The following is a 22,035-nucleotide window of genomic DNA, read 5'->3' on the forward strand; positions in this document are numbered from 1 at the left end:
ACAATTTTGTTTTTGTCACTTGCTACCATTCACAAAAAAAGAAAAAAAAAAAAAAAGCTTCCAAAACTAGTTTCAAGTCCCACTCCTCATCCGCAGACAATTTCATGATGGAATTTTACCCATTGAAAAAACAGATTCTCTAGATTTTATTAAAACAACAATAAAACAGACAAATACTAGTTCTGATGTTAATTGTCTTATTAGCCAGCTTGTAGCATCACATTTTCTGTGTGTACTGTAGCTTCTTATTCTAGGGGACACTAATTAGTTTTAAATGGTGTTAAATACCATCCCTGCAGTTGCAAGTGCTTCTCTGGGATTTTTACTAGAGAAAAGAACTCCTGTAATTTAAAACCACTTTGTTTTCTTCAGCCACAGCTGTTAGCGAAACACTGACCTGTAGAAATCGGAAAGGTTTTCAACCCTCTCTCATTGCCATTAGTCTGCATTTATTTTCTTACACATCTTCTCTCCATGTACCATTGCTCTTCCATAATCCCCATCCCCCAAATTGCTTTCAGTGGAGAAACCGCATTTAGCTAGTTAAGCCCTCCTCTCTCTTTCCCTCCCCACTCCCCTTACAAAGCCTTGGCCACTCTTAAAGAAAATTCTCCAACAACGTGTCAATTTTATATTGGCCACAAAGACAACTTCTGTTGGGGGAGGGGGAGGAAAGAGGGACTGGAGCTTGGCTGTCCCTTTCCACAGACAGGGATCTTTGTGGCGATCAGAAAACATTTCCTGCATAAAAAATCAACACCCTCTCTAGTTTCAGGGTTGGGGAGCGAGAACGAATGCGTATCAACCGTGTCCTCAAAGGAATGGAAACGCATCCGTTAACCTTCCAAACAGGAAAGTCATTTTCACAAAATATGTCAGCTTTCTTGCATTATTAAACATAATCCAAAATCTGAAATCCTCTGGTAGCTCCCCCACTGGGGATTGGGTGAAAGCTATAAATCACTCCTGTACTTTCTCCTTTTTCCTCTGCATTTCCGTTGCACTATTTTTTCCATCTAGCTCGTCTCTGACACGCTCTCACTCTCCTCGTGTATATCAACAGGGGACCAAGAAGAGCAAAAATCCCACAAGAGGGCTATCAGGTTTTACAGGATCAGCCTGTGTTTTAATTCTACCCTTCACCCCTGCCTCCAAGTGGCTTCACAGCCAGAAGACCCCAGAGTTTACGCTTCCAGTGGGGTTTCCTTGACCCACAAAAGAGCAAGCACGCAGGATTTATTGTGCAAAGCATTTTTTAAAAATTATCCGGCCTCTGGGGGAGGGGAGACACCCTTGTCTTCAGGTGTCAGAAAGTCATTTGGTCAAAACAGGCTTGCTATTGAGTTTGTGTCACTTCTTTGTCCTGCTTCCACAACTTGGGGCAGCACAACTAAAGGGGTCTCTTGGTTGAGACACTGAGATAGAGAGGGCAAAGGAGAGAGGAAGTAAAGAGTACTTTTTACAGGGCTACAGCATAAAGTAGAAATCCTACAAATCCACTTCACAGGAGTGTGTGTGAGAAAGAGAGCACATGTGTAGAGGTAGGTCTCCACAAGGGGCTGCAGCCCAATAAAGACCCCCCCTCCCCAACCTCCATCGCAAACTGGCTCCACATTTTTGCCTCTCTTTTCTCCTGAATATTCCACATATATTAACAGAGCATGTTGATGAGAGCTACCCAATCCTCACTGCCCCATCTCTAAAATCTTGAAACCCAAAATTAGCTTAAGAGGCCTATATTAGTGAAGATCACAAATCAAATGACTCCAAAGATGATAAAGTTAAAGAGCAATGATTAAGCCCTTGTGTTGAAACAGAACATCTTAATGCCATCTCCCAACACCCCTCCTTCCCATCTCCCCCTCTCTACTGGGCACTTACCTTCTTTGGGCGGTCGCTTGGCCTCCCTGGTAAGATTGCAGACCTGGGTGGTTTGCAGCTCCTGGGTCAGACAGCCCTCGGTCTGCTCATTCAGGGGTAACACCACGTTATTTAACAAAACCAGCGACTGGTCGTCGATCCCCCACTCTCCCAAATGCTGAGGGCAGGTGCATTTTGTATACATGATCCCACATGATTCTGTTCTCCCATTTTCTGATTTTAAGCAGCTCTCCAACCAAGTGCATAATACATGGCAACCAAACTGGCTTGGGCTCACCTTGTTCAATACCAAAAACTCAAAAAAAGATTTCTGATCTTCTTCCCCTTTTTTCTGTAATCCTGGGAAATCAGTTGGAAACACCCGACGTATTTGAATAAAATTTTTATCATATTGTAGAAAAACGAAAGCATTCTTGGAATCGCAGAGTTGCATTATAGAATGATTCTTTCTTAAAAGATCCTTTATTTTTTCATGGGAAAAATGATCAAACTGATAAGCCAAGAGGGAAAAGTTAGAGCAGCTAAGGTCCTTTTTGGAAAATTTCAGGTAAATGCTATATTTGGTTGGATCTGGATTTTCCAGCGTCCAAGTGCAGTTTGTAAAGTTTTTGGGAAACATTTCACTTACAGAATACGATCCATAAATGACTCCCTTCACCAAAGTTGAACACCAGAAGTCTTGGGCAGCATTAAATCCAAACATAACCAGGAGATAGGTGGAAAATATATAAATCAGCAGGTTACGAACAGCCTTCATCCTATGTCATTTGGCCTGTAAAAATGGCAATGAAAGTAAAATGCAAGTAGGAGTCTATGCGCATTGAAAAAAGAAACTCCTTCCAATATTACAGCCAGCTGTTTTCAAGACTTCAGTTAAAAAAAAAAAAAAAACCCTTTTTAAAAGAAGGGCAGGTAATTTTTTATTTTATAACGCTAGGAAATTATCTGTTGCTGTGTGAACAGCGCCCTCACGTGGTCACTCACAATGGCCAAATTCTCCACATTCAATTTAAAAATAATATTTAATAGATGATTAACAGGAATGCTCTAATTTACCTACCAGGATTTCCTCCAAGTACACTATGATTCCATTGAAAGAAGAGGAAAACAGATTTTTTAAAAAATATCATAACCTAAATTTTAATTTTTGAAATATTTTTAAGCAACCAATACCTTTTCTCTCAGCCTGCAGTAAACATCATCACACAAACTCTAATCTGATAATCTGGGAACAGCTGTCATCACATTACTTATTTTATCTTAAATATGAAACGCAATCTCGATAAAGGATAGCCACAATTTTAAACACACGAATGACAATTTGTTGCAGATGAAACATCATCTCCCAAATGCCCATACTTGTCTTTGCAGGGACCACCGTGTGAACTGATGAGAATTCCTGTGCAAAAACACCGGCATTCATGTGGATCAACAGAATTTTAAAACCATCATCTGAGAAAGGGCATAGATGGGTAGATACATAGGAAAGACTTGTTGTTCAACATTACCACTGAGAACTAGGATTTAAAGCAGTCATTTCAATGTGACATGCCCTCTTGGGATACACAAAGTGGATCACTGTATCTGTATCCAAAGGCTATATCAGTGAAAAATCCCAGAACCACAGTAATTGAGCTGGCTTCAGTCTTTTAATTTTTTTTTAATCAGGGCTATTTTATCTAGAGTTATCTACTGTAATTTAAGATTTACACATGGTAGATAAAAGACATTAGCATCTTCTTTCTAGCAGATTTCATTACTGAATTGCTCCCTTTCCAATAGGAGCTCCAAAGCTCCTTTTCTTTATGTTTTTCAACCTGGTCTTGCATAACAAAGTAATCCTTGGGTATATTTACCTCTGTAAGTTGTTATCCAAAAATAACTTGAATTTTTTCAGCTTTAACCTTTAAGAAGTTATTTCTTAGAATAAATGACACTGCTTTTTTGTTTAGCCTTTGAGCTGAGAAAAGTGATGCCAAGTTAATTATAAAAGTCTTTAGGCTGCAGTCTCTTCCACTGTTCTGTAAACAGAGACAGACATACAGACATATAGACAGTTAAGAGTTTTCGTGTCTTTGCCTGGGTCCTCTCTGAACCAAAGGTTTTAACAAAACGCTCTTCCTTCCCATTGCATAACACACACCAACGCATGCACACAAATACCAGTGACCGAAGTCCCTGAAGATAGATCTGCATTTTCCAGATTATAATTCAAGTTCTATGTCTTGATATAGGAGAAAACAGCCCCAACTCTAAATCTCTATATAGCAGCAGTTTAAAATAACATCAGAACTGCTGGGACTATCAAAACAGCGTTCTCCGTTTCAAGCATACAGATCAATGAATAATGCATTTTCTTCGGAGAAAATAAAGCCAATGAGCATTTAAAGGTTAAAAAACTGGGAAAGTTGCAGGAAATTCTGGAAATTATTTCCTTTTTTTTTTTTTTTTTTTTGCTGTAGCACTTTGCAGGCAATGCAGGTCTGCGCAGTGTTCTTCAGGGTAGAGTGTAGGCGTTGAGAGCCAATGTGACAATAAGTGTCTAAATTAGGAATTCCATCCATGAAAGGGGGCTTCATTTTATAATAGGTACCTCAAAAAGAGGTCGTATTTCTTTTCCTAATGATATCCAGTACTTTTGCTTCCATTTATGACAGTACATGTCTGCATTGCTGTGCTCATCAGGATTAGAAAGAGTGAGGAAATAGCTCTGATTTCACTTCCAAGCTTGCTCAAGAGAGCCCCCTCAATATAATGCTCTTTATTTTAATCCTTAAGCCATGGTGTGCGGATCCTTGTTTTATTCTAAAGAATCGAAAATGAATCATTGAACTCTGCCTCCCCCCCCCACCCCACCCCCGCCCCCGACTGCAGGGCCAGTTCAAACAATTGTATTTCCCTCTTTAAGAAAGAAAGAATGGGGCTGGGGGTGACTAAGGGATGGCTACCAAGGTCTCAAGGATGTTGCATTTATTATTTATTTATTTATTTATTTATTTATTTATTTATTTATTTATCTCCTGCTGAGAAGCAAACCGGCATTTAGTTTAGCTATTCTCAAAACTGATTTTTCTGGGTGACACTTTAGTTTAGTCGAACATAGACGGCGCCATCACTCCACTAAATTTTTTCCCCAATAGAAGACCCACTGCCTCCCCTTCTCTTAACTTCGTTCTAACCTAAAAATTTCGCCCCATAAAATCACCCCAATCACATACAACCGTCAGGTCTTCTAGGTCTCCCTGCCCATTCCTTCCTTCCGACCCAGCACAAGCTCTTGGAAAAAAAAAAAAGAAAAAAAGAAAAAAAGACTTCTCTAACTTTTCAACTGCGGCGTTGAAGTAAACGCAGACAGTCGGGTTTGCTCGCAGCCCCTCCACCTGCCGCCAACAGCCTTTCCTTTCCCTGCCCTCCCTCCGCCGACACCTGGGCGGGAGCTCCTCGGTGGCGACCCCAGGCCGAGGGAAGGTGACCCCTGGACCCCTTGCTTACCTTCCGCTCCGACAGCTCACGGAGGCTCCTGCTCTAAGACACCAGCACAGGCACGCGTCCCAGCAACAGTGACGGAGAGGCTCCCCTTCGGTCCCAGTCACCGTTGCCCATTTTCCCCGGCTCAGCTTCGAAAATCAGGATTTATTTATTTTTTTTTTTTAAATGCACACTTAAGAGAATCAAAAGATTGGAGTAAAAAAGAAAAAAAAAATCCAAAAGGGGAGGGGTAGGAGGAAAAAAAAAAAAAAAAAAAAGAAGCCCCCAAGACCCCAGACAGAGCCTGACGCCGGATCCAACTGATACCAACCTGCAGCCGAGGTGGGGGGTGGGGGTGGGGGTGGGGGAAAGAAGCCCCCCGTGGAGACACTCTAAGGAAACCAACAACAACGAAAAAATATGCAAGTGGCTTCAAAGCGAGGATTTGTTGGTTATCAATTCTGCCCCCAGCAAACCGATTAGCCAAGAAGCAAAGAAAGCGCTGAGACGAGAAGTGAGCGGCGGCAGCAGCGGCTGCTCAGGCGGGTTTGTCGGGGCGGTGGGTTTATTACGGGAGTAGTCGTGGTCGGATCGGAAGGCTCAAGCTCATGCTTTTTCCTCTTTCCGCTTTCCTCCCTCCTCCTCCTCCCCCCGCAGGTACTGATGGACGGACCGCGACTAAGGGGGGGGGGGGGGAGGAAAAAAAAAAAAATCCTTGGCTGGTGATGTCGGAAAGCTGTTTGAATGCCCAGCGAGGAGGGGCGCGAGAGGGAGCGAGATAGTAAAGCTCTGTCTCGGGTGTGCGCGCCGGCTCTCCCCGGGCCGCGCGCGAAGGAGGGGGGCGGTGCGCGTCCCCGGGGTGCGCGCGCGCGCCCGTCCCCCGCGTGCTCGCGCGCGTGCTCGCGCGCGTGCGCGTGCGCCCCCCCCCCCCCCCGCCCGCCGCGCCCCCCCCCCCCCGCCCGCGCGGCCGGCCCCGAAGCTCGACGAGCGCCGCGCCACCGCCGCTGCTGCGCCCTCCCGGAGTTCTGCTCCCGAGGGCGCGGGCGGGTGTGCGCGAGGGAAGAGGCGCGGAGCCGCGGGGAGCCTGCACGTCACGGCTACTCAAAACCAAGCACGTCCCGAAAGCAGTATTTTCTGCGTCTGGGAGGGTTTTGCATCCTCAGTTCCCACCGCTGGGGCTGGCGGCGACCAACTGGAAGAGCGACTCCCTGGGAGGCGAGGCTAGGGGGGTGCGGAGGGCTGGAAGGCGACTCTGGCGGGTGGGAAGTACACCCTGGACTTGATCGTCTTTTCTTTCTTTCAGCGCGGACCCTGTCGCAGCCCAGGAGCTGTCATTTCATCACCGGGATCCCGATGAATTGATCCAGTCCTCCGCGAAGGGGGCACATCTCAGCTCCCGAAACGCTGCGTGTCCCTCTCTGGCTGGAACAATACTAGTTTTTCTCAGCGAGGCTGCAATTAACATCTTATTTGTTCTGGGCTAGATACAGGCTTTGTCCGGACCGCGGTGCGGCGACCGAGGTTGGGCGTCTTGCATTGCTCTCTGCATGGCAATGGGATCGTGGTCGTGGGGTCTAAACTTTTGTGTTCTTAATGTATCTGATTCTTTTTCAAGTTTCCCTAGTAACAGGTTTGTGGCCAGGGGTGGGGGGGGGTGGGGGGAAAGAACGAGAGAAAGGGGGAGGAAGAGCTACCAGATTCTCGATTTAGCAGCAAAAAAAAAAAAAAAAAAAAAGACGAATTTCTATCACTCCCCACCTTTACTTTTTATTTATTTATGTATTTATTTATTTAGCCCCCAGGACGTTGGCTGACAAGTATTTGATGAACTGGCTTCAGATACAATGCTGCAAAAGGTCATTCGCCTACTGATTATGTCTCTACTTGTAAACGCAGTTGGTGGTTTGCAAAACAAGTGGCAAAATAGTGTGGTGATGTGGTGGGGGAGACCACAGTGGGTGATTCATATAGTGTCGGAGTCTTCCTAAGGGTGAGTGGCTTGAGGGGCAGGTGAAGTGGAATAAAACAAATTTCCATCATTTTCTCTCCGTACACTTTCGACATTTTTCTTCCTCTTTTTTGTTCCTCTCCCCTGGGGCAAATGGAGAGCCGAGAACACCGTTTTAGAAGAGGACTGTGGTGAAAACAGAGAGATGCCAATGATCTTTTATTCCCTGGAGTTGTTTGAAACATTAAAATTGGCCCTTTACTTCTTAATACATATTAATAGGGTGACCCTCTTCAAGGCTTTCTCTTCTAGGACAAGTGTTCAGAATAACATCCTGTAAGGGAAACAGTTAATCATTCCCCAACCAACAAGCTTTAACCATGTTCCAGGAACATTCACGGGCTGAGAGAGCAGCCTGTGTGGCGTGTTGGTTTCTTGTCATTTTCGGTTCATTACAATGTTTTTTAATCATTTAAGGGAATGCGAAAGGAAAATAAGGTTTCTGTCCAGGGCATAATCCAAAACACTGTGTCTTAAGCAAACATGTTCTCTTTTAAACACAAACAACATTCAGCAGTACAAAGGAGAGTTACATTTCCTTTATTTCAACTTCCATAGAGATTTTAATTATGATTTTTGTAAGACATTTGGTCAGTTCTGTTATTTTGCCAAAAGCAAAAATGGATATTAATGACAGATGCTATAGAATGGAAAAAAAAAAGGAGAGGAAACAATGTGGGGTTTAGATATAGAGCTATCTTGCATCTAGTAATTTCTCACGTTATCTTCAAACACTGTGATTTTGATGTTTCTTAGAAAATCTCAACGTCATGACATAGCGACATAAGAATAACAGCTGAAAGGGACAATTTAAAAAGACTTAATCCTAAATGGAAAGAAGTACTCATTCCCAGGGTCATTTATATTCAAGTAGAACACAGGGCTGGGTCAGGGAGAAAGCCACCCTTAATAAAGCACTTCACCCTTCACACTGTTTCCCATAACCTTCATAAATTGCAGGCTACTGAGCCAGCCTGATGATGATCCTGCTGAGGTATATTTATAGCAGATGATTTGTGGATGATAAATATGCCAAGCAAGGCACCATCTCCAGTAACCCCAGGCTGGTCTGACTTCCTCAGGGGGTCATAATCAAGAATCACAAAAGAACCATATATGGAGAATCTGGTCTCTGGACCCTGACAACAGCACAATCCAAAGGCAAACCAAGGAAGAGCCACCCTGATTCATGTCTGCACTATGTTCCATGTGAAAACACTGCTGACATATTGACCCAACAATAAAAAGAGCAGCAGTTTACACACGGTAGGCTCTCCGTGTCCTTTCCTCCCTATTGAGACTGGTCTGTTTTAATGCTTTAATATGTTTTAAAAATCACCATTTCCGATTATAATTATCAGCCTTCATTTGCCTCTCACAAGTGCCCACGTGTATCTGTGTATGTATGTCTGTATGTATACAGACACAGATCTATATTTAACACATAATATATGTGTGTATATATGCATACGTTCATATGCTTATATGTATTTCAGTTATTACACGTATTTGGGAGCATGGTTTCATTAAGCTCTTTTGTATTTCTCTTTAGTAATAAAGTATTCTCACACCAAAACTATCAGATTAATTTTATAAACTAATTTTCATTTAAGTTTCCTTGCCAGCTTTTGAAAGAACTATTAAGAAACCAGTGTTAACATATCAGAATATAAACTTGTATTTTAAATTGGCCCAGACATGTAAAGCTAAGAAGTCTTTCAAATGTATCTCTTCTATTATTTATGCATTTTTAAAGATTACTTCAGAAAATTGAGATTCCCAAACATAATCTTTTCCCTCTATTGCCTTTTTAGTTTTTTTCTGTTTAGTCCTTCAATCTTTGAAGAAAAAAAAAACGAAAAGAACCCAAAGATCCTCCAGGATCATTGCTAAATTCAGTATCACCTATACAATTCTCAGACTTAAATGGTAAGAATATGTTTTGAATATGCTTACCTAGTTTTCTTCCTCCCCACTGCTTTCTCTCATAGTCCTTGTGGTTTTACTATATTACCACTTTCAAGTTTTAGAACCTTTCTTCACTAAAGGCTTTAAGAAGCACAAGCAGGGGCACCTGGGCGGCTCAGTCAGTTAAGCATCTGACTCTTGATCTCAGCTCAGGTCTTGATCTCAGGGTCGTGAGATAAATAAAAAATAAATTTTAAAGGTGTAAAAAAAGAAGCAGAAATAAATTTGTAGACTATTCTTTTTCAATATGCTTTAATTTTTCAATACTTAATGTCTCCAGTACACATACACACAAAACTTTTGTAAACCACTAGTTCCACAAAAAAAGGAAATTAATGTAACAACCTCAGAGACACGAAGTTTAACTATTATTTACTATAATCAATTAATATATTAATATTTTGTGTTAATAAAATAATCAAAAGATTACGTGATTAAATTGGCGAGGACTTACCCTACACTTAAAATTAGCATATTTACTATGAATAGAAAGAACTCCTTTTTATTCTTCTCTTTCTCTCCCTCCCCTTACTCCTCTTCCTCCCCTTCTTTCTTCTTATTATGAAGTTTCTCAGGAACTAAACTGATTCTTGTTTCTTTGTCTAAAAACAAATTGGCCATTTTCTAATTGGGCACCCCAAAACAGACAGTACATGACAAAAGTATTAAATGGTTGAAGGGTATATCACAACAAAGGGGCATATGAAATGATGGTTATCCTGGGCTATTTAGTCCAAACTTGCCTCATCTAGACATGGTCAGAGTAGTTTTTATCCAAAGAGGCATTCACATCAAATTTCCATTTTTACCATTCTTTCTCTCTACAATGACACATGTAAAACACTTAAATTGGTAAAAAGTTTTTGGCCACTAATCCCCAAGGTTTCACTTGGGATTCAGGAAACCCCATGGGTAAGGTAACACATAATGTCACATTTGTGTGTTGTAGAAGTGTCTTGGAAAACATGGACTTTAAAAGCTCAAAAGCATATGTTTGTAGTTAAATGTGAATTCACTCCCAAATTCTTCCCTTGTCATTTATTTATATCTACTTTTTAAAATATAAAGTTGCTATATATATGCCACTATCTTTCATTCTTATGATTTCAAATGAACTAGAAATGAAGATTCTTCATTTTTACCCCTGAACCTGACACTAATTATATACCTGGTTATGGATAAGAAGTTGTGCACTCTCTGGACTTTGGTTTCCTTACAGGAAAGGGCTTGACTAAGTAATTTCTATAGTTTCTCTTGATAGCTTCTAAATAAAACAAGGTATCTCACAATACAGGGAAGCAGTGAGAGACAAATGCGACAAAATCCTAGGCTAAGAAGAATCAAAACTGTTCTGCTCAAATGTTGGAAATGTTCTACTCTATCTTAATTTTTAAGACCTCGCTAGCTTTATCAGCTTTGCCCTTCCTTCCTGACCACCATCTGCTAATGTAAAGACAACCCATTACATCCTTTTTTTTCCCACACTGTGATCAATTGTTTTCTCTCGGATTGAATTCCAACCCTACCAATAATGATGACTAGAAGTAAAGTTGTGAGGACCAGTGTATCTGTTGACCTTAACATCAGAGATTGAGGTCCATTGATTACCTATTATTTCTGAAAGCTTGTGTCTCTCCAGGTCTGCTCCTTACTAATCCTGACTTACTCATTCCTATTATTTCTCTCTCAGCCAGATTCTCCCACTTGGCCTTTTAGATCTCCTTGGTCTTCTATTCCAACACACTTTTATGCAGAATGTTCTCTATCTTCCATTGACTAAAACCTGCTATTTTGTGAAGACATGGCATCTCTTGGAACCGTGTCAAGTGGAACATGCGTCTTTCTTCCATATTGTGATTAATAAGTGCTTATGGGTAAAAAGGATCAATGTCCTTGCTGTCTATTGCTGGTTTTGAATATTTACTTCTCATTTCACTCTTATATCCTTTTTTTTCTTGGAAGTTATGTACTTTTCCTTTGGCAGCCTCACTTCTTACTCTTTGCTATCTTCTAACTGCCTTCCAAATTTTACTTTTCATTCATGTAGTCTTTCGCTGCTGGCTCAGTTTTCCTCTCCATCCAGTTTCCAGTCTTCTCATGTTTTCAACATCCATGTAGATGGCTTAGATGGCACACTGTCTTCTCAGACCCATTTCTGTATTTTCCTCCCACGAAATTCAGATCTTTAATCCATTCCTTTCCTATCTTTCCTTTCCTTATTAGAGCCTGTGGTAGACGACCTGTAACGTGTCCTTCAGTGATCCCTACTTCCTGTCGTTCCTGCCATTACACAAAGGTGTAATCAACTCCTCTTGAGTGTGAGCTAGATTTAGAAACTTGCTTCTAGTGAGTAGGCAGCAGTGATAGTATGTCACTTCCAAGTTTCGGGTATAAAATGACTGTCTTCCATCTTGGGAGCTCTTTCATTCTCCCTTATAGCACTCACTCTGAGGTAAACCACTTGTCCTGCTGTGACACTGTCCTATGGAGAGGCTCATGTGAGTTTGATTAGAAGCATATCTTCCACGCCTGTCAACAGCTACATGAATGAGTTTAGAAGTGGGCATTTTCCCAGTCAGGTCTGAGACGTCCTCCTGGCCAACATCTTGGTAGTAGCCTTGTGAGATACCTTGAATGAGAACCAATCAGCTAAGCTGCTCCTGGCTTCCTGATCTATGGAAACTATATGATATCAAATGTTTTTTGTTTCCAATTGCTAAGTTTGGGGATAACCTATCATGCAACAATAGGTAACTAATGCACATCCCAAGGATTCTATGCCTATTATTATAATAGTTTACTTATAACTTTCAACTTTCTATTACATTTTTATGGCTGAATCGCCATGCATACTGTATTGTACAACTGCTCTCTCTGAGCCAGCACCCGTGAAGCAGTACACTGGTGAAGAAATTCACACCCTTAGGCAATCTGAAGTCTCTATGCATTCATAATCACCAAGTTCACATGGCCTCATCACAAAGGCTGTCGCTCATAACTTTCACTTATAAGCTCACTCTCCTATTATACCCTATGAATGTTTTGTAACTTTTACTTGATCATTAAAGCTTAAAACTTATCTTCAACTCTTCAATTCTAACTGATAACTTTCTTTATTCTTCATTGATAAAACAGATATTATAGTATGGGAACACCCTCATCTTACATAATGAATTCATTAAACGTGAGTCTTCACCTATTTTCTCCTTTCTTCCAGTGTCTATGGAGATACTGCTCTTATCTCAAAAGCTATCCCTTCCATACGTATCTCAGACCTTCTTCACCCCACCAAAAACCTCTCCCCATTCTGGGATCATTTCTAACAGTATGCAGATATTTTAAAGCAGTATGGCCATCCTAAAACAATTTTTAATTAACGGTCCCTATTTTTTATTTCCCCTTTATAACTAATCTTTAAAAAGTAGTCTATCACATTCCCTTTGTTCCATCACTTCTTCTCATTTGTTGATTCATTTTAATTGGCTTCCAGCCTCACTGTTCCACTGAAAAAGTTCTGACCAAGGTCCCTAAGGGCCTTCCATGTTGCCAAGTTAATAGATATATATTTTTTCATTTTACTCCGACTTTTAGCACCATTTTGCTTGCTATTCCATACATTTTTAAAGCCACTTCTTTCCATCTTGATTTATTTTATCATACCTTCCTAGACCTCACTGACTTCCCAGTCACTTGCTGTTTTTCCTTTTTTCCTGTACAAACTTGAAATTCCAGTTCCTTATTGATAACTGTTAAATCTAATTCCCTCATTTCTCTACCATATCTCCTTGGTGATCTAATACATCCTCTAATACTAAATATCACTAAAAGAATATATATATATATATATATATATATATATATGAGTAAAATTCCATTTTTTCTTTAACCATCTACCCATAGATACTTGGGTTGCTTCCATAATTTGACTATTGTAAATAAGGCTGCAATAAACTAAACATAGAGGTGAATATATCTTATTTGAATTAGTGTTTCCATATTCTTTGGGTAAATAAACCCAGTATGGAATTACTGGATCATACAGTAATTCTACTTTTCATTTTCTGAGGATCCTCCATCATGTTTTCCATAATGGATGTACCAATTTGCTTTGTAAAACAGTGCATGAAGGTTTCTTTTTGTCCATATCCTTGTCAATACTTGTTTTTTATTTTAGCCAGTCTTACAAATATGAGGTGATATATCTTATTGTAGTTTTAATTTGCATTTCCCTGATGATGAATGATGTTGAGCACCTTTTCATGTGTCTCTTGTACATCTGTATGTCTTCTTGGAGATGGAATATTACTCAGCCATAAAAGGAATGCAATCTTGCCATTTGTAAAACATGAATGACTCTAGAGAGTATAAAGTTAAGTGAAGTGAGTCAATTGGAGAAAGATAAACACCACATAATTTCACTCATAGGTGAAATTTAAGAAAATAAATGAACAAAGAAAAAAAAAGAAATAACCAAAAAACAAATGCTACTCTAGAGAACAAACTGGTGGTTATCAGAAGGGAAGTAGGTGAGGGATGAGTGAAATAGGTAAAGGGGATTAAAGAGTAAAGTTATCATGATGGGCACTGAGTAACACATAGAATTGTTGAATCACTATAGTATATACCTGAAACTAATATAACGTTCTATGTTTAGTATACTAGAAGTAAAATATAAATAAATAAATAAATAAATAAATAAATAAATAAAATGACAAAAATGTATATGTGCATACATTCTTACATACAAACATATAATCACACACATATATTTCTTTAGCTAGGAATTGTCTTCTAAGCTCTAGATTTTTATGTAGTCAGTTGCCTAATTGATGTCTCAAAGTTTCATAGTCTCTCAATCTCACAGTCATCTTAGATTTAAGGTAATCAAAACAAAACTGATTACTCCAAAGAAATGTATTCTTCCTCAGCTTTATCATCACAGGAAGTGGCACCACTATCCACCCAATTATTTATCCTATAAGCATGGGAATATTGTTTGCTGCCTAATTTTCTATCAGTCTCATGTTCAATCCCTTGTAAGTGCTGTCTGTTCCACTTTGTATTAGTTTGCCAGAACTTCCCTAACAAAATTTCACAGCCTGGATATCTTAAACAACAGACATCTATTTTCTCACAGTTCTGGAGACTATGAGTCCAAGATCAAAGTGCAGCATAGTTGATTTTCTCTGAGATCTCTTCATGGCTTGTAGGGACCACACTCTTGCTATTTTTTCCTATGGTGGTCCCAGTATGTATGCTGTACCTCTGGTGCCTCTGTATGTCCTGAACTTTTTTTTTTTTTTAATAAGGGCATCAGCTAGGTTGGATGGGGGCCCAGACCTCATTTTAATTTAATTGCCTTTTTAAGGATCTTATATCCAAAGATGATCACATTTTGGGATACTAAAGGTAGAGAGTCAACATATGAATTCAGAGGGGATAAAACTAAACCTATAACACACCACAAATATAATATATCTCAATTCTAACATTCTATCCCTTTTCACTGACATCTTTCTTTTCCTAAGCATGTGGTTTTTGCCTAGCTCAATATAATAATCTCCTAACTGGTGTTAAATACTCTTTGTTAATTTATTCCCAGTCAATTTTGCTCAAGGCAAAAAATGTGCCCTTTCAAAAAAAGTTGAAAATATTTTTGTTTCATTTTTTTGACCCTATTACCAGTGGCGCATATAATGTATCTACCTTGGGGTATCCAGGTGGCTCAGTGGTTGAGCATCTACCTTTGGCTCAGGGTGTGATACTGGGATCCTGGAATCAAGTCCCACATTGGGCTTCTTGCAAGGAACCTGCTTCTCCCTCTGCCTATGTCTCTGTCTCTCTCTGTGTCTCTCATAAATAAATAAATAAAATATTCTAAAATAAATAAATAAATCCAACTCCTTAGTCATGTCCCATAGTATGCTACATCATGTGATTCCTGTTTCCCTTTCATCCTAAGCCACCCTTCTGCTTACTCATAATGCTCTGTGACAATTTTTTTCGGTATCTTAAACATACCATTTTCCCCCCTTTCTTATAGCCTTCCTACACAAGGAATGAACTTTCTTTCTCATGCTGTTGGGATAACATTCATTGGCTGCTCTTCTCTCATCCTTCAGATCTCATTTTGAAAATTATTTTTTCTTTTTAAACTTTGTATTTAGATTCAAGTTAGTTAACATAAAATGTAATATGGTTTCAGTACTACAATTTAGTGATTCATCACTTACATATAACACCCAGTGATCAACACAAGTGGCCTCCTTAATACTCATCACCCATTTAGCTCATCTCCTGTCCACCTCTCTCCATCAACCTTCAATTTGTTCTCTATAGTTAAGAGTCTCTTATGGCATCCCTCTCTTTTGTTTTTCCTTTCCCTTATGTTCATCTGTTTTGTTTCTTTTTGTTTGTTGGTTTGGTTTGATTTGTTTCTTAAATTCTACATATGAGTGAACTCATATAGTATTTATTTTTCTCTGACTTACTTATTTCACTTAGCATAATACACTTTAGTTCCATCCACATTGTTGCAAAAGGGAAGATTTCATTCTTTTGATCACTGAGTAATATTTCTTTATCCGTTCATCAATCAATGGATATTTGGGCCTTTCCATAATTTCGTTATTGTTGATAGTGCTTCTATAAACATTGGGGTACATGTGCCCTTTCAAATCAGTATTTTATATCCTTTGGATAGTTAACTAATAGTGTGACTAATAGCTGGGTCATTTGGTAATTCTATTCTTAACTTTTTGAGGAACCTCCATACTGTTTTCCAAATGGCTGCACCAGTTTGCATTCCCATCAATGAAAATTCTCTCTTTAAGGAAGCTTTCTTTTTATTTTTTTTTAAACCACCCAATGTATGGCCTTTTCTCTTTTATTCTCTTTCAAGATAATTATTTGTCTGTTTTATGTACTTGCTAATTTTTAGTTTTTAATTGTTCTTTGTTTTCCTCATTGGCCTGTAACTCCATTACAATATACTCTTGCCTAACATAGATGAAGGCACATTTTAAGTTCTTAATAGATATTTAGTGATGGAGTTGGTTGATATTTGCAACATGGTAAATTCCACATATTGGTATAACTTTGCCCATTGGAGTCATTTTATGTAACTTTGTAATTTTAATAACTATGTAACAGATATTTGTATCACAACTACAATTCTCTCTTTTCTGGACCAAACACTTTATTTCCTTCAAACATTTCTCACGTGACATGGTCTCTAGAGTCTCTAATCTTTATGGCTCCTTTCCATTGAATTTGTCTCAGTTTGTCATAGCTCTTTGATGCCATAATTGTTGAAAGTGTAAAAACAAAAAATTCTATTTGTTCAGTTAAACATTCATTGAGTATCTACTTGGCCAGACTCTGTAGTTATAAGGATGAATATCTGATGATCTTCCATGTGAGGACAAAGGGCTTTCAACTCCCAGGAATGAATTAATCATTGATGTATTTAACACATAATTACTGAGCATATATTCCACATAAGTCATGTTGCAAGATGTTTGAGAGGCAACAGGAATAATTCCTGCCTTTGTGATGATTGCCTCTATTGGTAGAGATAGCTAATTAACAGCTAGCCACTACTTAATTATAACTTGCAAATGTGTCAAATGTCTCAGAGGATAAAGATATGATGTTATGATAGGTGTGGAGTGTGTGTGGTGAAGAAGGGAAATGTGAGACCTGGTGTGAGAGGACAGAGAGCATTTGCTTGAAGAACTGACATTTGATCAGAGATCTAAAGGACAATAATAGATTACAAATCATTCCAGGCAAGGGAAACAGAGAGTACAAAGTTATTGAGGCAGGAGGGAACAGAATACTTTCTAGAACAGAAAAGAAAACCTGAGAGGAATAAAAAGAATAAAGGAGTCAGTGACAATTGATGAATTTGTTGATAAAGATTAGGATAAAATCAATGGGTCTTTATCTCAACAGCAATTGAAGGATTACAAACAGAGAAGTCAATCACTCAGATTTACATTTTTGACAATTCATTCTCACTTTAGACTGAGGAGTGGCTTGAGGAAGGTAAGAATGGATGTGAAGAAACAAGAGAGTGGCAATTATGTAAGTGACAATGATGGCATTAATGGAGATGGAGAAGAGTATCCAAAAGACATTTAGAGGTAAAATCAATAGAATTTGTCAATGGTTTGATATAGGAAGGATGGCTGAATTTGGATAAGGACATCTAGCAGTGAATCTGCATACTGCGGCCTCATACCAAAGTGACAGTCAGTTATAATACTTTGCTGGAGTTAGTTATTTATTTATGGATTGTTTTTATTTATTTATTCATATATACATATATACATACAATTGAATTTTTGATCCTATGCATGTGTGTGAGAGAAAGAAAGAGAGAGAAAAGAGAGAGAGAGAACTTTCCAAGAACATGATAACTTAAAAATAACTTGAAATAATAACAACCCTTTGCTTTTGTCATAAATATGCAACTTTCCGCTGGTGGGAAAGCTTGTCTCTGTGCCTTATAATATTGTTTGGGATAGATAGTTCAACTGTATCTGAAAAATCCACTTCCAAGAAGGCTTATTCACATGACTGACATTTTGTGCTGGCTGAGGGCCCAGCAGGAGTTGTACCACTTCACATCAGCCTCTCCAAAGGCCTACTTGGTCTTCCACATGGCATTGCAACTGCTTTCCATGAGTCAGTGTTCAGGAAAAGACAACTGCCAGTATATTAAGGCCTATGTCTGGAAATTGGCATAGCATCACATCTGACATTATCCTATTAGTCAAAGCAGTCACTAAGCTTGCCCAGATTCAAAGAGCTTGTGGAAGAAGAGGAGCATTTAGAAAGAAAGTCTCTAGTCTATGATGCAATTACCTCTGTCAACGAAAGGAATGTTAAAGAATGTGTGATACATGATGCACATCCTGTTTATGGACATCTTCTTAGTGGATTATTTCACTTCAAAGGTTAAGTATTATTCTATAATCAATGACATCTGCATATCTGGTGTGCTTATCCAAGCTAGTGGACAATGTTAAATAAATCCATTTTAAATACAGTGTCCAGTAACATACCACTAGAATCTTTATTAGAGTATACATTTTTAGAGGGCTGGAATATTGTCTTATGATACCACAAATTAGCCTTTGGGACAGCAACCAATATATATTTATTGGATAGCACACTAATTGATATTCTTGTTACAGAGTGCTGTTTAACTAAAGAACCCATGTTAATCCTCCCTTTAATATGCCAGATTATATCAAATATTTTGGAATAAGAAGCACTTGCATTTTGCCTACAACATTCTTCTCTTGTAACGTCCCCAGCAGAGCTTAGCATATCCAGGATGGTTCCTACTTATCACCATTTTGGTTTTTATATATTCACAAACCACATATTAAATAATTTATCCAGGGATCAGTATTGAATTCATTAAATTATAATTTCTAAAAATAAGTTTTTTCCCTTTTAAAATAAAGTCAATATCTACTATCTAAAACTTTCTTTTTCCTGTGCCCACGTCCTTTGCAAGATTTTTCAAAACTTTATTTGAAAATCTTTCAAAACAAGATTTCTTCAAAAATGCTTTCCTAAGAACTTTTATACTTTTTTTTTTTACATATACTGTGATGTAATTTTTCTAGATGAGGACATTTGAATCAATATAAAATGTCTAAAGGTACTTTTAGTCTTTTCTTGATTTCTTGAGTATCATCTCTCTCAAACATTACTGAACCATACTTTTAAAGTGAAAGATCATTCATTTTTCTGGTAGAAGATGAAGTAAAAATAGATACTGAATAAAGTGACTTTCTCTCTGTATTCTTTATCCTAAACATTCTGTGCCACGAACATAGTCTTCTTCAGATTTCCTGTTATTATTACATATTTAAACTTTTTTGTTTTACCTTTCTTTATGTGGACATTTTTCTCTCTTTTTAATATCCTTAAAAAATTTTATATATGTTTGAGAGTCTATAGTGATGCAACTGTCTCCCAGAATTTAGGCCTTAATTAATAGGAGTTATGTAGATTATCCATTTTAATAATTTAAAAATATTTTTCCTTAAAGATAAAATGATCTGTAAAGAATTTCAAAGATTTTTGGATGGAAATTTGCTTACTAAACATTCTTCTATGTATTCTGATTTTTAATACCTTGAAGAATTTGACAGGTTCAATTAATAGAAGAGGAATTTTTAAAAATAGGTCATCTTTTGATTTTGTTATGGAGGTTAAATCTCAGGAAAAATTGCCATTTCCATATCAACACTCTCTTTCTATGATCTTAGTTGCTCTACGAAGGGAAAAATTGATAAACAATTCTTATAAAGTTATTTTTTAAAAAGTCACCTAAACACCTTAATTGACTCTTTCAGTGTCAACATCTGAAATAATTTCTCTATATCCCAGAGTCTTCACAGTATTGCTCTGGAGTTGATGCTGTCCAGATTGTAGGCACAATATTCTTATCCTTAGAACATTAACTATAAAGAAACTATTCAGTGACTTAAAAGGAAAAACAAACTGTTAATTTGATATCAATTATCTAAATGCATCTTCATATTTTCTTTTTAAGAAAAAGAAGATATTTTCTTTATAGGAAAGAGAAGGGGATTCAGCATGGATTTTATTAATCTTTTCCCTCTGTGCCTCTCTTGAATCAAACTGAATGAGAACTAGTAAAAACTTCACTTTAATCTACCATTAAGATATAAAAATGCAGATCCATATCAGCGTATTCAGTTTCCCTATAGGCTAAAAATGAAGCATCCTTATTGAACAAATGTTATCTTCTGAATAACCGAAGACATTAAACATAGAAAGAATTTCATGCTTCACACATGCAACTTTATTTTATACAAAATTTCATTCTTCATGCTGTTCTAATTTAGGGCCTCCAGGAACAACAGAATATACATGAAACTATATTTTATTTTCTTCAAGAAAGTAACTTAAAAACTGGAAGAAAATCTAGATTAAGCACAAATATTGGTAATGGTAAATCATTTGGTTTATCTACTCTCCATTTTTCCACATAAAACATTGTCACAGATTTATAAAACTGAATTATGGATCTTCCTAACTGTAAGCAACACTAGAAATGCTTCACTTCTTTGTTTCTGAAACTTGTCCCATCATCAGTGGCAACAGGGGTGTTCATTAAAATACACACCCCTAAGCTCATTCCTCAAAGATTCTGATTCTCTTGGCTTTCCAGGGTATATTTGTAACTATGACCCCAAGTGAATCTTATAATCATACAAGTTTGGAAAGGAGTGGTACAGTTCAAGGTCCTCATTTTACAGATAAGGAAATAGACACAGGCATCAACAGTTGAATTGTCCAATGTTACCTAGCCAGAGCTGAGATGAAATGCTAAGTTTTTATGGTCTAGGCTTACCATTTTCAAAATGATTTCTATTTTGATATTTTTATCTTAATTTTTAAATGAGATAATTATTTTTCTAATTCTCCAAAGTACATGTTTTTATTATTGGATCAGATTACATCAACAAAAATACATAGCATTATCTTCTCTTACTTGATGATAAAACCTAGGCATTGTTTATCTTTCTGCACTGGGACTTGCATTATAGCTGCTGAGAGTTGGCAACTTTCACACAATGTGAAGTTATGCTGGTTGACCCATTTTGTCTGGACCTTGATAAATTAAAAATGTTTACTCTAAAAAAATGCTTAACTGCTGAAAGTTTTGATGGGTACACTTTGAAATTAATTAACTAAAATTGTGGATGAAATTCATGGAAGTACAGGAGGACTATTCATAGAACTAATAAAATTTTATTAATGCAAACATTTAAGAAGAATGTCTATTGTGCCTTTGTACCAGAAGCATGTGTGCCTATTTTAAATAATTCAAAGAAGGCCCACAGTGCAAAGATAACCAAAATTTGTTAGTGCTACAGGATAGATTTTGAGACAGACTAAAATTTGAATTCTGCGTTGGCCTTCTAATGACTGTGTAGACATGGCTAAGTCACTTCACATTTGAGTCTCAGTATTTAAAAAAATTATTTATTAAGACTATACCACTTACTTCATATCACTGTCATGAAGAGTAGGCATAACGTGAGAAGTGCCAAATTTGATGGAGAGAGTAAGAAGGACCTCAATGACTGGTAATTCTTGGCACTGTCTACAAGAATATTTATAATGACTCTGAGTCAAGCATTGGTGATATAAGGACAAATACAGGAATTTTCAGCTCTCAAGGCAAAGAAATGGTTTGACTTGGAGGAGTGGAAATAGTACTGAGCAGAGAGAAGAAAAAAGGACTCCACATCTAACATCATAATGGTCATTTACTTGTACTTAATTTAGATTAGACACTACTTGCTGTATCAAAGACTCCTAGCACCCTGCAGAAAAAAGTTCAAAAGGGCTAATATGCATACACCTACTCTGTGTTATGGCTTAACTGTTAAAATGTAATTATTTAACCTTATTTGGTTATATATGATTTTTTTCCCACGAAAAACAAAAAGAAAGAAGAAATGAAAAAAACAACTATAGAAAAATATTTGAATTATACAGTTTTCTAGAGATAGTAACATTTATGCAATAAACTTTGGAGACTTACTGGTTATTAGTAAATTATGAACATATTTAAATTCTTTTCAAAAATATTACTTGTAGGACAGGATATGGGTTTTTTAAGTAGTAAATATCTGTACATAAATTTGTTC

General features: G+C 37.8%; 1 protein-coding gene across 5 annotated transcripts in view; it reads right to left on the reverse strand.

Annotated features, from left to right (window-relative positions):
- Positions 1–6,174, reverse strand: part of ADGRB3 (adhesion G protein-coupled receptor B3) — a 715,781-nt gene extending 709,607 nt beyond the window's left edge. For 4 of the 5 annotated variants that reach the window (XM_072832460.1, XM_072832459.1, XM_072832458.1 and 1 more), the window contains exons 1-3: positions 5,374–6,174; positions 3,738–3,902; positions 1,882–2,653 (exon numbers count right to left, since the gene is read on the reverse strand). In XM_072832460.1, the coding sequence (XP_072688561.1) occupies positions 1,882–2,638 (757 nt within the window). In that variant the 5' untranslated portion in view covers positions 2,639–2,653; positions 3,738–3,902; positions 5,374–6,174. The remainder of the gene's footprint in view (positions 1–1,881; positions 2,654–3,737; positions 3,903–5,373) is intronic. The other variant, XM_072832455.1, reaches the window with a different exon arrangement.
- Positions 6,175–22,035: the final 15,861 nt, after the last annotated feature.

This window comes from Canis lupus, chromosome 7, assembly GCF_048164855.1.
Source record: "Canis lupus baileyi chromosome 7, mCanLup2.hap1, whole genome shotgun sequence".
Classification (NCBI taxonomy): Eukaryota; Metazoa; Chordata; class Mammalia; order Carnivora; family Canidae; genus Canis; species Canis lupus.